We start from the raw sequence: 17,004 nt of genomic DNA, 5'->3' as shown, positions 1-17,004 counted from the left end.
GTCCGTAGGCCGACACCTTGTTTATACCATAGTTTTATTAATTTTTCCAAATGAATATCTATATTTTAACAGCATATTTGTTTTTGACACTGCCATCTTAAATATTGTTTTGTAATAATAATTTGCTTATTGTGTACCTCTTTATAGAAAAGAACAAGTCCTGATTGGCTGATTGATCAACGACCAGGCCAAACCGCTTAAGTTAGAAACTTGAATTTTAGACAGGGCATAGGATTTGTAATGTAAGGTCACAAACAAATCGAAGAGGAAGGGAAGAACGAGGAGTGCCAACTATTATCTTAAAATGTCCATATCTTGGAACCTTTGAATGTTTAAGGCATGAAATTTGGTATATGGAGTTCTCATTTAGAATATTTAGACAAATCTTTTAGCGTTTTGTGATATTTGGCCTACACGAAAAAAAAAAAAAAAAAAAAAAAAAGTGAGGGAATTACAATTATTATAAGATGTCTATATCTCGGAATCTCTTAATGTTAGAAACCTGAAATCCGGTATTTGGACTTCTCATTTAAGATAATTAGATATGAGTGTAAGCGTTTTTTGATACTTGCCCTAGAAGAGAAGAAAATGGTATGAAGTTACAATTGTTATAATTGAATGGCCACATCTCGAAAATCGTTAAGGTTATTGGCATGAAAATGTGTGTTCAGGTTTTTCACGTGAAATTTAATTTTTTTTAATGTTTCCTTAGAAAAAAGGATGGAATTGTAATCGGTAAAATAAAATGGCCATGTCCCGAAATCTTTTAAAAGTAGAAATTATCTTAATTAAAGATGCATTTCAGCATTTTTTTTTATATATATATATTACCGTCAGGAAGAAAAAGTTATGCGTTGCAATTGTTATAATATGATAGGCATATCTCGAAACCCCTTAAGATTAGATATCTTAGGGTTATGAGAAGTTGTAGGCCATAGAAATAACAAATGCAGGGGTCTGGGGACGAAGTTCCGGCCACCCGAATCTATAATACAATAAAATAATCTGCATGAGCTAGACTTTACATGGCAGTTTCTGGATTGCCTTTTGAATTTCCAAGTTAATCATTTAACTTCTCTTCAGACGTGATTATTTTCTAAAATTCAGTACTGGTTTATAAGGCATTTTGAAATGAAAATTTATATTTAAGTTCACATGCTATTTAATAGTTATTTAAGGCAACTTTAATTTCTTTATCAGGATGATAGAAGATAATTGGAATATTTTCATAGTTGAGGCTTTTGTTATGCTATGTCCTGATTTAAGTACCGTCCTTTAATATGTTACATGTGTCATCTGTTTTAATAATCCTATTTATTATTTATGTAGATCAAGCAGGGAAAAGAAATAAATTCCGTTTTGATTAGGAATCAAAGTATAAAAGTATGCAGGAAAAATTGCTCTTGACAAAGAAATTGAATCAAGATTGTATAGAAAATTCATTTTCTTATATCAGAAGCATGGGTTCAAGCAATGACCATCCGGATTCTGTAACATTTAAGTACAGACTAAGAGGATATATAATGGGAAAGCATTCTGCTGTTTTATTTACCCATGGTAAAAATGTCGAAGCCATTGCAGAGTCCTGTACCCAGCAGGAAACAGTAACATCTGCATTAATAGACTGAAATAGCGTTGTCGTCATTTCCTTTCCGTTGCCGTTTTTTTTTTTTTTTTAACACAAACGCGTAAAGCGAATGGTGTATTTTAAATTCTAGTAAAAACAAGGGTAGAAGCTGTAAATTTATTTACAATTATAAAATGTTTTACCGGCTATAAGGTTGGTGAGAAAGGATACAGATTTAGAATATGGATATGCGTTTAGAAAACTACGAATAAAATCAAGAAAATTCAAAAAGAAAGAGTAATATGTAAGAAACTTATTTGTAAAAGCTCCACATTTCTAAGTGATACGGTAGAAATCAAATAATTAATGTAAACGTCATTGTCATGTAATCTACCTTAAGAAGCAATTATACACAATATAAACTCCCTAACGTGCAGATTGACAAACTATCGGCACAAGGAAAACTTTAAAATTTTCGATTTTAAAACAAAACAATGTTTTAGAATAATGTTAATTCCACTGGGACATTTATTTTTCTTGTGACCACTCTTGATTATAGAAGTGCACAATATTAATATCTACAATATTACAAAAGAAAGGGGAGAAAAGCAAGCCTTTGGAAATTTTCAGTCCGGACCATCAGTGGATTAGGTAAGATCTTTTCTTATATTCCCTATCAATTTTTAAAAGCATTTAGAAACAATACAATAAAAAAACATCCAATTATGAATGGTTCAGCATTCAAAACAACTGTTAATCATTAATCCTGTTCATGTATGCAATGTTATGATACTTATATTAATGAATCAAAGAATTTCCAGAATTACTTAAGGTTAATATCTGATTATGAACAGTCTCTTTTTCTTTCTTTCTTTCTCTCTCTCTCTCTCTCCTTTTTAAGTTTCATTGATTAGAAGTATTTAAAAAGAAACAAATATTTCATTCACTATAATATTTGCAATTCCGAAATATTTCAACACTGTTTCCGCTTTGCATTTAGGTCTTTAGGTATTTAAGCTACTTGTTGTTTAGAAAATAAAATGGCGATCACCATGGCAACGAAAAACATGTGACGTCACACTATTTCAGTCTATTAAAGATATATGCTTGGAAAACTCCGCAGTGCATGATGAATTACGTACAATAGTACAACTGTTGATGCATATTTTACCAGAAGATGAAAATGAAGATCAAATGTGTTCATTTAATACGCATAACCTTGAAGAACAAAATCTTGGATTTATAGCTGAGGCGGTAGCTTTTAAATTTAAAATCAAATATCTGCAGCTGCCTGTCAAAGAACCTCTTGGAATTACAGTGCAACTAGACTTAAAAGGACTGACATTTCCAAAGGGACTTCTAGACATGATCGAAGTAGCGAACAATTATTTTCTTGAATATCATGAAGAATTTATCTGCAAAGGAAAGAGCATCATTAGACAGATATCATAAAAAATGAATTTGATAAAAAGTGTGAACCGGAAATTTAAACATTTTATCCGGCTTAGAACATACATAAGAATAAATGAACTGAATAAGCAACTAAAAATCTCTTCCTCCAAGAGAACATTTTACAAGAAAATGAAGAAAGTAGGGAAGTGAGAGAATTAAAATTTCAGCAAAGAAATTCTAATTGGCAAATGCAAGTGGATTAAGCCTACTGTGATTAACATTTAAGGAAAAAAAAAAAAAAAAAGACAACTTCTAGGGTCGTGGGGAAACTTGCCAAAATAGACTTTAACACAACAGACATCTTAAAGAGAAACAATAATTTCACATCAGGCTCCAAAGAGAATATACGACGGCAAACAAGCAGATAGTGTTACGCGTGTGTCCTAGGTGACGTCATTGCGCAAGTAGGACGCAAACACGTTCGCTGATGAACTCACTTGGTCTGTTTCTACCATGGATGAAATCAAGAAGCGCTACGGAGTAACGTGGGGAAAAAAATGCCCAAAATAGATGGTTCTGGAGACCTTCATCCAACATGGATTGATAGCAGTAGACTATGATAATGCACCTTCTACACTGACCTGCTAGTTCACCAGACCTAAGCCTTACCGAGCACATGTGGAACATGATGAGACAGAATAGATTTCAGTAAGTAAATATCTCTGTTAAAAACATTCAGCATCTGTACGACCGCTTGGGGTGGTTACACGTGTTTTTGGAGTTTGAAGAGTCTGTATAACAATGTTGGGATCACCAGCATCATCTTTCCTGCAACAACTAATTTCTCTGGGATAAATAGATGTTCATCCCAGATATTCCATTCGTAACATTTAAATGACTATAACTGAACTTAATTTGTGCCCAGCAAAGCTAGTGGACTTACTTGCTATTGAAATAATTTTCAGAAGGAAAGGAAGTATTCTAGAAAACCAATGTTACGACGTTTATAATAAAATAGATACAAGTGATCATTTATTCATTCTCAAAATTCCAAATACAGCTGTTACAGCCATTTTACACAGGGATCACTAATAACGGGATATTGCAACTTTGCTACAAATTCCTTACAATAAAATAAATAGTTTAAAACTTATTCAAAATATTTTATTTACAAAAGAACTATTTTTCGTAGTTTGAAATAACGATCTTAAAACTTAAAATAGTATGCTGACTTCTTTTATTTGCACGAAAGTTTTTCAAGCATTCTATTTTGACACGTTTTATACTGTACTGGACACAAAATATGGTTTTAGGACATATAAGGTAAGTAAAAGAATACTTTATAGTGTAGAGCAGAAATACGAACTAAAATGACTGCTAGTGAAGAGTTTCGTACTCACCAATCAGCGCCCTACTTCAAGACTATTGTTTATGTATTTGCTTATCGCGCTTTTAATTTCTGAGAATATATATATATATATATATATATATATATATATATATATATATATATATATATATATATATATATATACTGGGTGTATCAAAAGCCTAGGCCATAAGTCAACTTCGTTATGAGTCAAGATACGAAAGAATTAAAAAAAAATGTTGGAAATACGTTGTTTTGAATCTAAAATGGCGGAAATTTTTCAATTACGTCACTCATTTAGGCTCCACACCGGTAAATCGCCGTATGTTAAATGAAAAGGCTACGTTTCCAGTTCAGCAGGCTGTTTGAAGAGAAAAATGACAGAGAGCATGCACATTATTATGTGAGAAATTTGAACACCTCAAGTTAGTCTCCCAACAGTACTATATTACTGATATGGTGAGGGCCCAAGGGGGCAGCTTACTGAACTGGCAACATTGTCTTCACTTAACATAGGGATTATAATGAGTTGGCCCGAAGGCCTCGGGCTTTTGATACACCCAGTATATTATATATATATATATATATATATATATATATATATATATATATATATATATATATATATATATATATATATATATATATATATATAGTATTTGAGCTTTATATTCGCGTAGACACATCGACGATGAAACTCGCATGCTCAGTGCTTATACTCACATTCGGATTTTTTTTTTTCTATTACAAAACTGAACCAAGCACAGTACATGACTGTGAAGCATATTTAAACATTGATAGCGAATGAAACATTTTCTTAAGGCAATAGTTAGTTCTTACTTCTTGTATGATAGTTACTGTCAAAAATTGCGTTTCAGGCACTGACATTCATTTACAACACATTATCTGCGAAACTATCTGGATTGAGGTTAAAATTCTATTATACACAAAATGAAACATGGTCATCTTTGCATCAAATATGGTTGGCTTCCATATCCGCAGATAGTTCTTTGTTAGTACTAACTTCTAAAAAATTATATTTTTACAATTACTTTTGTTTGTATATGGCACAGTTGCACTTGTAAGCTACAGCTAATAAATAATGAATTGTGAAGGAAAAAAAAAAAAAAAAACGGTAACAGACTCCGTCGGCCTCGCTAGCATAGAATATATCAGTTATAGGAAAAATGCACAAGCACCATAAAGCATAGAGAATCAAAACTGAAGTAAAAAACAGTATTAATCTGCATGACCAAAGATGCTTTCTTATTAAACCACAAAACAACTGAAATTGTCATGAGTAGAAAAATAGATTTTAAGTTGTACATAATTCTTACCTGACATTACAAATTGCGCCTAACACTGCTTGCTAGTATTACGATTATCAAATCTGTGAGCACTTACATAATCTACTACTTTTCTGTCTTATAGCAGTTTTGCATTCCATGTAAGTCTTTCTTTCAGCCAAATTTCTTTCTTAACAGGATTTGTTATATGCTCTATTCTCGTATTATCTCATACAGCCATTTCAACAATGGGATCTAAATAGTATTCTTTTAGTGTGTATTGAAATTCATGTAAACAAGATACCACGCTGAAAAAACTGGACTCAAGGACCTTTTACAATTCAAATGTCTGGAATATTTAGATTTCAGCTGCTTGTTTTGTGAAGATTCCTTTTTCAGTTTAATTGTAGAGGTTGTGAAGACGCAATATAAGTCGAACAATCTTAACCAGACTTTTAAAAAATCGACACTGAAGTGACATTGCTACTACTCACTTGTGCACACAGTTTTTTGTTATATACTATACACAATAAAACCTATGTTTAACGGAACTGCAATGTACTTTTGATTTCCTTTATTTACTCGTTTCGCTTAATAAGGTATGACCAATTTGAACTTTACAATCGATAATTTATATCACCTACGGAATAATACAGCCATGTAACCATCCAACATTTTTAGATAACAGAATCGGAACGACAGGCTTATGTAGTTGTATTCCGCTTAATTACTCCATGTCCACTGTAAGATATCACATATATCGTCTGAGTTTTCTATTATTAATTTACGTCATTCAGATATTATAAAAACTTACGCATTACATTATGGACACAAAAAACATATTTGTTATTAAGAGTGGTTTCCGTTTCAGCGTTGCATAGATTTAATAATACGAATTTCCAATAAACATCGATTCTGTTATACAAATCTCATGTAATATCAAATAAAATAATTATTGTTCTGAGAAGAAAATAAATTTTGTTGTAAATATGAAGTTTTCAAGTGCTCATCAAGCTCGCCCCAAGATTTTCACATTACTAATTTAATAAAAACAAAACATCTAATCTCATACTCACTTAGTATTTCTTTAGTCTGTGCTGTCAATATTTTCCCCATTGTCAAAGAAGAGATACAGTAGAGTTCCTAAAACTCGGTACTCGAAAACCCGACAGTCCAGATAACTTGGGCACATCCTGGAAGGGCGCTTTTACAAAATCGGCTAGTTAATTTTCATTATAGGCTACTTTAAGCCTACATAACTAGTATTTTTCTGAGGCCTGTCTTATCAGGTAAATTACTGTACAGTGTGTATTCATTAATTTTCATTTTCATGTATAGTAAAGGCTCTATGCCTTCATAAAGTATGTACTTTTCCTTTGTTTAAGGGTAATTGTGCTGTTTATTCTCTGTTGTATTTTCAAGTAACCAATACATATAAGTACATTACTGTATTTTCTGAGGAAACACTCGTACTTACTTTTTTTTTTTTTTTTTTTTTAAACCCCATTCTCGGTAACCCGGCACTTTCTCAAACTCGGCCGTCCTTCCGTCCACATTAGATCGAGTTTTCGGAACTCCACTGTATTAAAAATAAATTATCATGTACACACTTAGATGACGAACTAAACAAGAATGAAAGCAGACACAGACATAATGCTTGGTTTACTATGTAGAGCAGTTTGTTTTCTGCAAATTTACGAGGAGAAATTATAATATTCGTCTTGGATTACTTGAACCAAAAAGGATGACATGGTAAGCATCCTTAATTATGAGAATAGAAATATTCGTACTTCTTCAAAAGCCCTGTTATCAATGGTAGTTTAGTGAATTTACTTAATTAAGCCGTAAGGTTATCATATAAAGATTTGGTGGAACGGTGTTTCATCTTCCTTTCTTAGATTGTCCAGTCATTTTCTTTTTTCCTCCATGGAACTGAATCCAGTTTGAATTTCACACTATGCATATTTCTTCCAACAGCTGTTGTCTTAACATGCTGTAGTCTGAAGACTTATGTAATGATTCTTCGTCAGGCTGACTGTTTTATTCAATACTACTTACTACGCCCTGAATAAAGATGCACCTCTCGACCGACCACATTGTCCTTGCCTTTAAAATTCATCTAAGACGAAACTCATTTCGTGGAATGTTTTTAATTCTATAAAATAGGTACTTTTTGATTCAATAAAAAATACCTATTTTTGCTTTTACGTTTTGCTTTCCAACTCCCTTCTGATTCTTTGTGCTTATATTAAAACAAATCTTTTGCATTTTAGTGTATGATTTCTTTTATTTTTTTTTTAAAAAATAAATAACCTTCTTGTCTTATGGGTCTCCAAAGGTTTTTCAAAGTAACAAAAAGAATATTTTTAATATTATGTATATATATATATCTATATATCTGGAACCTAAACATATGTTCTGGATTACATTCACAATGGTAGAAGCCTGTATTACTGAAATGAAATGATTTGAGTACTATGTAAATATTACTACAAGAAAAATAAACCACAAAAATAAGAAGGCAACGTTCTTATAAACTCTTATTCATTTCTATTAACTTAAACAAGTGAAATTATGGCATCTTAAAACGTGAGGCGTCAAAAATGAAAAAAACCTTGGGAATTCAAAATTTTTATATTATTACGCTGACATCTATTTTGAGGTTTTCATTAAAAAATCTGAAGAAAACGTTAATTTAAAAACATATTTTGTTAAACATGCTATTTGTGAAATTCATTTTATAAAATGAAAGAACTATTATATATATATATATATATAAACATATGCATTTTTATATATATATATATACAGAGACACATATCTATATATGCAGGACAGGTAAATATTACCTACTTGTTTTATACGAATTCAAAATAGCAACACCATAATAATGATGTATCTTGACTGTTATGTAATTCACAAAATGTACAGCACTTGTCTCATATAAACATTACATTGTCTTAGCTACACAATTCCTTAACAGAATATAGTACATTAAATTTTTTTTTATCTTCGCGAACTGTTCATAAATCTACACACACACTCTTCACAATTTCACATAAACAACTCTCATAAGTCTTGCGTCTTTGTATTTCTTCTCACAATCATACATAACAAATGTATGTACATTCATTCTAACATACACGCATATTTTTTTTATTTGTTTCCGCATATTCACATTCGATCATAATTGATGAGTCACAGGTGGATCTGTCGCTGAAACTGGAATATCAAACGGGTTGCTTTGCACATGCCGAAATTTTAAGGACAGCTTTCGAGAATTACAAAAGAAATGTACAATTTTTTTTTTCATTTTAATATTTACATATTTACAGCTGAAAAAGAAAATAATGATAAAGACTTATTTAACAACATTACGTGGCTGAACGTTCTGATTTCGTTCTCTTTCTACAGTCCGGACAGAACCACTTTCCTTTCGGAGGAACCATTATACCAACGCACTCAAAGTGAAACCACTCAATGGCACAGTTCTTCCCATCACAAGCGATCATCTCGGACACTTCATCGTACGGACACTGACAGTAACAATATAAATTGTCATTATCTTCTTTTGAACTCTGAACACTACCGGGCACTATGGTTCGTTCTGCAATTGCAGTAGAAGCACTGTTCACTGGTACTGGGTGAGTCATCGAAGGCATACGCGATTGAGTCGCTTCGTCTTCACTTTCACTATTGCTGTCACTACTGCGCTGCCAACGATCACTTTCGTCGTCCGACGAGTCCCCGCCATGTTTCTTCTTCACCGACAGTTGCAGCTGTATCTTCCTCCCAGCGGCAGGTTTTCGGTTTTTCACTTGTGCTCTGGCGCTACCAACATCCTTTCTCTTCTTCGAAATTGGAGTGTCCGCTTCTTCATCGCTGGAATCACCATAGAACCTTTTAGGAACTCTTCGTCGTCTTTTGGCGGGTGGTCGAGAGCCAACGCTTTCACGATGATCCGAATTATTTAAACCATAACCGGACAACATGCCATACTGACCACTCATATTTTGGGACATTTGGTTTTGTTTGTCCCCGTTGTAAGTTGTGTTCCAATTGGCTACAGCGTCCGACAACGCCACTGACAGCAGAGTTTCTGCGACAACCTTTCTGGAATCACTCCTGAAATCGGGGAAAGCACTATTATTGTACGGAGTATGAGCATTGTTAGATTTCTTTGTACTAGGCAATGATCTCTTCCTCTTCTTTGCTCCTACTTCCGCAGAGCCAATAGGCGCAGGCAGCGTTGGCTGACTAGATGGCAGTGGTGTCGCTACTTCCACTGGTGTTTGTGGCGCAGGGGAAGGAGGCGGTGTCGATACTACAGGTGTTTCGCTTGGGACCGAGTTATTAATCAGAGGCATCGGAGTAACAGATGCTTTCTTTTCTGCCGCCTTCAAGATGAAACCTTGAGGATTTTCATCGTAAAAATCTTCATCAGTTTCAGATTCTTCCGTATACAAATCTGATTCTAATATCTGCAACTCCTCGGGTTGTTCTTCCGCGTTTTGTTGTAAATCAGCATTGATTTCGTTGGGTAACCCATTCTCTCCAGTAAGTTTAACTTCCGGTTCAGGTGCTGGCGCATTATCTTCTTCGCTTTCTTTCAGTGAATGCTCTTTCTTGTTCTTCAATTTTTCTTTCTTTTTCTTCGATTGATGTTTATCCGTTGAGCTGTCTGAATCGGAGGCATCACTTTGACTGGAAGATGAACTACTGCTATCGGAACTGGAACTGCTACAACTGCAATTCGTACCGCAGCTGCAACTACTACTATCACTATCACTTCCGCTGTCACTTCCAGACGACGAAGATACGCTTTCTTTCTTCTTCTTCTTCGGAGATTTTTGTTTCTTCTTAGGCGATGGAGAGTCTTTCGCGGGTGAACTAGCGGGATTATTATTTGTAGTATTATTAAAACAATAATTATGATCTATTTTAGGAAGCTCTTCTTCCTCTGTTTTCTCTGATTCCTGTATAACATTAGAAGGCGGAGCTACAGAAGGGAACGGAGTCTCGACGATATCCGCAACTTTCACTGGTTCTACAACGGGTTCTCTTGGAATGGGCAGGCAGTAGTCATGTTCGGCAAAAATTATATTCACATCTGGAACGTCAGGTGGGGGTATAGTGATTGAGAACTCTGCTATTACGCTAGCATCTTTATCTAAGGTTAGTGGTGTATCTTTATCTAAAGTTAATGTTCCTGTGGGTTCAATCAGATTGCTATCTTTCTCTTCGTTTGGTGAGAACGATTTGAAGTTGTCCCAAATATTTTCACCTGCTTCAGGTTTCTTACTTGGTGGACTACTAACGTCCATTTTAGTATTTTCTGATGATTTCTCTTCCTTTAAGGATTCAACATCAGTATTGTGCGTCTGTAAGTCGCCATTTATATCCTCTTTATTGTTGGAAACTGTTTCGTTATTTTCAGATTTTTCAAAGGATGCGCAACTTTCATCGTTCAGTGTGTCATTTGTTCGATCATCTAACGTATGATCTTCAGTCCTTGCCTGGTCAACATTGTTTATGTCACTTTTTGCTTTGTTTTCATCTGCATCATCTAATTCTTCTGCAATGTGCTTATCTTCTTCAGAAACGGAATGGTCCTTACTCTCGGTTACTTTATTTGCGGTGTCGCCGTCTTTTTGTACTTCAGCTTGTCTGCCTTCAATTTCTTGAGTTTCTACATCATCACGTTTCATTCTTTCCGATTCGTTATTCTCTATGTTAGCATCTAATGCACATTTTAGTTCATCATTTGGTGTTTCAGATTCACCTTTTTCTTCGTTTGTCTCAACTTGTCTTTCAGACAGACCTTCGTTTTCATGCCGCTCCTGCTTAACTTCTACGTCTACGTCATCTCTTAACTGTTGAGTTTCTCCCTCTATTTTACTCTCTTCATTTGCCTGCGCCTTCTGCATTTCCTCACTTTCAAAATAATCTTCATCACCTGCTACATGCTTAATAATATCGTCTAGAATACGCTTTATCACTTGGTCATCGTCGCCACCATCTCTGGTCACATCTTTATCATTCTCTATTTTATCCTCTTTAACACTTTGTTCTAATACGTTGTCATGATCTGAACTTGTCGTCTCTTTGTTTTCTTCAAATTCATGATCTGAACTTTTAGCCTCCTTGTTTTCTTCTACTTCCTGACTTGAACTCTTCGCATCTTTATTTTCTTCGAATTCGTGATCTGAACTTCTCGCCTCCTTATTTTCTTCTATTTCCTGACCTGAACTCTTAGCTTCAGTTTCTTCTGATTCGTGATCTGAACTTTTTGCCTGTTTGTTTTCTTCGAATTCGTCATCTAGAATTTTCTTCTCTTTATTTTCTTCAAATTCGTGATCCGGACTTTTCACGTCTTTGTTTTCTTCTGATATATGATCTGAACTTATCGCCTCTTTGCTTTCTTCTGATTCGTGATCTAAACTTTTCACCTCTTTGTTTTCTTTGGATTCTTCTGGAATATCTTCTTTCTGTGACACTTCTTCCTCATCCCTCTGGCTACGTTTTGGTTCTTCACTGCAATCTTCATCTGAATCATCGCTATCTGAAGACAAATTTAGGGGCGGTAGGTCCAGCTCATCTATAACATTTCTAGATTTTTCTGATTCGTCTTCTGCTCTGTTTGCTTCCTGACAACCAGTATTTTCTACGCCATCCTTGTTTTCTTCTGATGTTTGTCGAGTGGTTTCATTCTCTTCAAATTTATCTTCCGGTCTACTTTTTGGAATTATATCATCTTTCATTTCTTCGCCTTCATTACAGTCCTGCGATTCTTGTTCTTTAACTTCATTCCCTGTAGAATCACCAGATCTATCAAGAGTTTCCCCATTTTCAGTTTCATTTTGTTCATCCATTTTGTCTTCTTCCTGTGTTGCTTGTTTGTGAATCTCTTGATGCTTTTGAAGCAGTTTCTTAGAGATGAAGCTTTCTTCACACTCATCACAGGAATATGGAGCATCTCCCGAGTGCAATCTTCGGTGAACTTTTAATGCGACAGCTCGGGTAAACGAAAGATTACACTCCTCACATATAAATAATAACGGTGGAATGCAAAAGTGATAGACATGAGGCCATTTCTTTTGCAAACATCTTTTACACTGAACACTTTCTGTACCGTGCTTCCAGAAAAGATGCTTTGTGATATCAGGTTTGTTTCTATATGCAATACCGCATCTATAACATAGGTGATTCAGTTTATGTTTCCACACATGATTTGATAACTTCTGCTGGTCGCCAGTTAATTCCAGACAGACATCACATGCATGATGCCTCTTTCGAACATGAACCATGAATCGAAACGCTGATGGAAGACTGTTAACACTGCAAAAGCAGCAACGGTAACGAATTTGGGTTTCAATTCCATTGATACCAGGGCAAATATGACACAGAAGTTCACTATAATTGAAGAAATTTGACTTACACATCACACATAACAAGTTAGTCTTCTGGTGCATTTTCCTGTTATGGATATATAATTCTTTGTGCAAGTCCGTGATATAATGGCAATGAAAACATTCGTAGCTTCTGTTAAACACTTTTGTTGCATTTGGATCACTACTTTCACACATATCGTAATTAAAAAAGTCATCGTGTAATTCTTCAGATTTCAGGGCCAACTTAAACCGATTAATGAAATCTTCACACGGCAGGCATTCTGTTTGTACTATGGGTTTGAAACGATGTTCTGACAACAAGTGCAACACTAATTGTTTTGTATTTACTGTTATTCTTCTTGCGTGTGCGCAATACACGCAAGAGGAGAAAATGGTAGTTATGCATTCTTTAAGAATCTTCGCTATACTTAACGTTTCCAAGTCTTCAGACAGGTTGATATCATACATAACAGCATCTTCTCCTGCTAATGGTATATCGTCCTTTTCTTTTACAGAAGCATCACTCTCCTCTTTGTCCTTGGTTTCATCTTCGTCTTCAGGTTGTGTTTTATCTTCTTCTGCTTCAGTCCCATCATCAGAACTGCCACTGCTTTTACTTTCTTTGGTTTTCTCGACTTCCAGCTCCTCAGTTTTATTTTCTTCCTCAGGTTCATTCACTGAAGAATCTTCTTGCTCTGCGTTATTTTCATTCAACGATACAGCAGCTTTATTATGATCCTCTTCCACTCTATCATTTTGTTCATTGTTGTTGCCATCTTCATTCAATTTTATTCTCTTCGCTTTATCGTCATCATCTGTAGTTTTATCTTCATCATCTGTCTCATGTGGTGCCTTACTGTCCACTTCATTTGAATCTGGCTCTTCAGTTTCTTGTACGTTTTCAGTCATTTTATCCGTACAATTATCACTCGAATCCATATCTGCAGCCTGGCATGCACTATCATCTTCCGTCTTCTTTTCGGCATTTCCTTCATCCTCTTTGTTCACACTTTCTTCTTCTTTCTCATCCTCTTCTTTGTCTTCTATTTCAGACTCACTAGACGAATCTCTCTCTTTTTCATCTTCATCTACAATGAGGGATGGATTTGCATCAGAATCGGAATCTTCGCTTTCGTCATATGCTGGCTTCTCAGTATTATTCTCTATTTCATTTTCGACAGACTGTGACTCTCCCTCTTTAACTTCCTGAATGCTCTCGTCTTTGGCTGGTTCTTCTTCCATCACTGAACTGGTTGGTGCTTCCTCATCTTCGCTTTCTGAGGAACTGGAAGAGAAGGACTTCATCATTCCTTCATCAATACGCAGACTTCCCTCCGAATCCCAGTCATCTTTGGAACCACACTCATCATCGTCGTCATCAGAATGATCATATGCTACGGGTAAATCCCGCTTCTCCTCTTCCTCTTCCTTTTGGTCCTCAATCGGGGCTTTCGAGGTTGACTCCGGTTCGATTATTTCCTTTTCCTTTTCCTCTTCCTGGTGTTCTTCTAATGCTGGAGATTTAACATTTAAATCACTTTCCTTTGATGCTGGTGACTCACTTACCTCAGCTTCGTCTTTATCAATAGGCTCCTCGATAACTGGCTCATGCTTTTCATTTTCTGGTACCTCAGGTTCACTATCGACCTGCATTTCTTCGTCCTCGGCTTCTGACACTTTTTCTTCCTTGATTTCAGTCTCAGCTTTAGACTCATTTAACTTTTCCAACAAATTATCGATTCGTCTTAATTTCACTTGTACAGGTTTCATGGATTCTCTCAGTTGCTTTTGTTGCTGAATCACATTAGTAACTGATCTATCTTCTACCTTTCTAGGCATATCAGAGTCCTGCATGTAAACTTGACATAAGGAAGCAGCACTAATCTCTTCGTCGAAGTATTCATCATCACAATCCTTGCTTTTACTATCACTTGTTACAGATGGAACTTCTCTTTTCTTTTCAATGATTTCTACATCAGGACTCTTCTCAACGGACTTTGTACTTTCTCCCTCCAGATCAATTGGCATGCTACTAGATGCACACACATGCTCTACGAAGTTGTCTTGATCCGTGAATGTAGTTAAACAGGAACAGCATGTAATAAAGCAAGAGCCAGGGAAAAACCGATAGAATTCATCTTTTGACTTCATTTCTACTCCCTTTACACGATGAACTACCGAAAGATGCTCAGTTAATCGATTTACGTGATTATATATATGCAAACACAAAAGACAAATATAACGATTGTGGTTGTCCTTCATATGTATAAACAAATCCCACATTTCGAAATATGTTAGACACGCAGAGCAAAGGAACACTTTTCGTGTAGTTTTCATGCTACCCTGCGCGAATGTAAGTGGAGGGGGAGGAATATCAGTGCGTATTTTATTTATTGTATTCGGCGTTGAATTGAAGCACGTCTTTAAGTGTTCATTGAGTTTGTTCACTGATCCGAAGCCAGTATCACCACATTTGTAACATCTGAACTTCACTGTCGGTTGCAGCCCTAAACATTGTGCATACGATTCTTGGCATGTTAATGGACTAGCTGAACTATTTGTACTAGTTACCACCGGTTTCGGAGGTGGAATTGGGCGCTGATATTTCTTTGAAGACAACACAATACTTTGTTGCATTATATCGTCGTTTTTGTCGTTTCCATCGAGTTTCTTTCGTTTAGAAACTGGCGATGACGTTCCGTCGTCTTCAGATTCACTTGATTCAGAATTTAGGTGTAAGTTTTGCAATACGGGCTTTCTTTTCCTTTCGCTTCTTCTTAGCACGAAACCACTTGCTTCATTTACAGACTGATCAGATTTTTCGTTGTTCACGGATGTCCTTTTCTCTTTCTCTTCTTCTTGTTGCTTCTCTTTCAACTTAGCAGCCTCCTTTACCTTCGACATCATTTCCACTTTCTTCTTCCGTTGTGGCTGAACCTCCACATTTTTCTTGGATTCTGAAGTTTTCTTCGTTTTCTCTCCTTCTGTCTTCTTCCCTGATTCTGATACTTCTTTCGGCTTCTTATTCGATTCCGATGATTCTTCTGCATTCTTTTTTACTTCTGAGTTTTCCTTCTTTGTACTTGATCTTACTCTTCTTTTCTCTCTCGTCGATCTATTTTCGGTTTTCTTCTCATCTTCTGGTTTCTCCACCACATTTTCTAATTTCTCGGGTTCTTTGTTTATTTGCTCCTCCTCTTGCACTTTGTTTTCTACTAGCTCTTCTTCATCCAGTTTCTCCTGCTTTATCACTACTTCATCATCACTTTCTCTTGCTATCTCGCCATTTACAGGAGTTTGGTCTTTTGTATTAAGAGCAACATCTCCTTCTTCATCTAATACCTCCTTCTTTATAGTAACATTACTTTCTTCCTGGGATTCAGTATTCGCTTTAGATTGTTCACGTGAGTCTGTAATAAAATAAAAATAGAAAAAAAAAGTTAGTCGAAGTCCATTAAATAAGTAATTTACAGAAATATAAATACATATTTATACTCTTTGAACAAACAATAACTACAATTACAATATAAGTCGTTTCATTCATGTCATTTCCATCTACCGAACTGATTAAACATTTCTGTTTCGTTCATCAAAATAATAAATTGTGTGTTGGGATAAACGAAACAACAAATACACTGTTCAGGAAAACCATGCGAATGAAAATCGGTCGCAGTGTTACAAATCTTTAACATTATAAAAGGTGACATTTAAGGCACTGAAGCTATCGTCAACTGATGCCTCTAAAAACAGGTAACCCATAAACTCAGAATTATATTTTTTAGCGGATTTGCAGTTTGTGTACATGCTTAGGTAAGTACAAATCCTTATCAATGTAATGCAAACGTCTGAAGTTGGAAATACATTACATGTCTAGATTGGCAACGATCAGACGTCGAGCACAGTGCCAAGCTATAGGTGGAGGTGTTACGGTAAACTCCGTACTACATGAGCTGCAGTAGGACGGCAATGTGCAATGAACTGAGCAGACAGTGATAACGT

The 17,004-nt window shown here is 35.3% G+C and overlaps 1 protein-coding gene across 2 annotated transcripts in view; it reads right to left on the bottom strand.

The window, feature by feature from the left end:
* Positions 1–5,809: 5,809 nt before the first annotated feature.
* Positions 5,810–17,004, bottom strand: part of MESR4 (misexpression suppressor of ras 4) — a 96,666-nt gene continuing 85,471 nt past the window's right edge. For both annotated transcript variants that reach the window (XM_081770580.1, XM_081770582.1), the window contains one exon: positions 5,810–16,415. In XM_081770580.1, the coding sequence (XP_081626706.1) occupies positions 8,989–16,415 (7,427 nt within the window). In that variant the 3' untranslated portion in view covers positions 5,810–8,988. The remainder of the gene's footprint in view (positions 16,416–17,004) is intronic.

Source organism: Thermobia domestica, chromosome 9 (genome assembly GCF_964235325.1).
Source record: "Thermobia domestica chromosome 9, izTheDome1.hap1.1, whole genome shotgun sequence".
Lineage (NCBI taxonomy): Eukaryota > Metazoa > Arthropoda > Insecta > Zygentoma > Lepismatidae > Thermobia > Thermobia domestica.
Note: the sequence above shows the minus strand (reverse complement) of the source record. Positions and strands in the feature narration are given on the sequence as shown.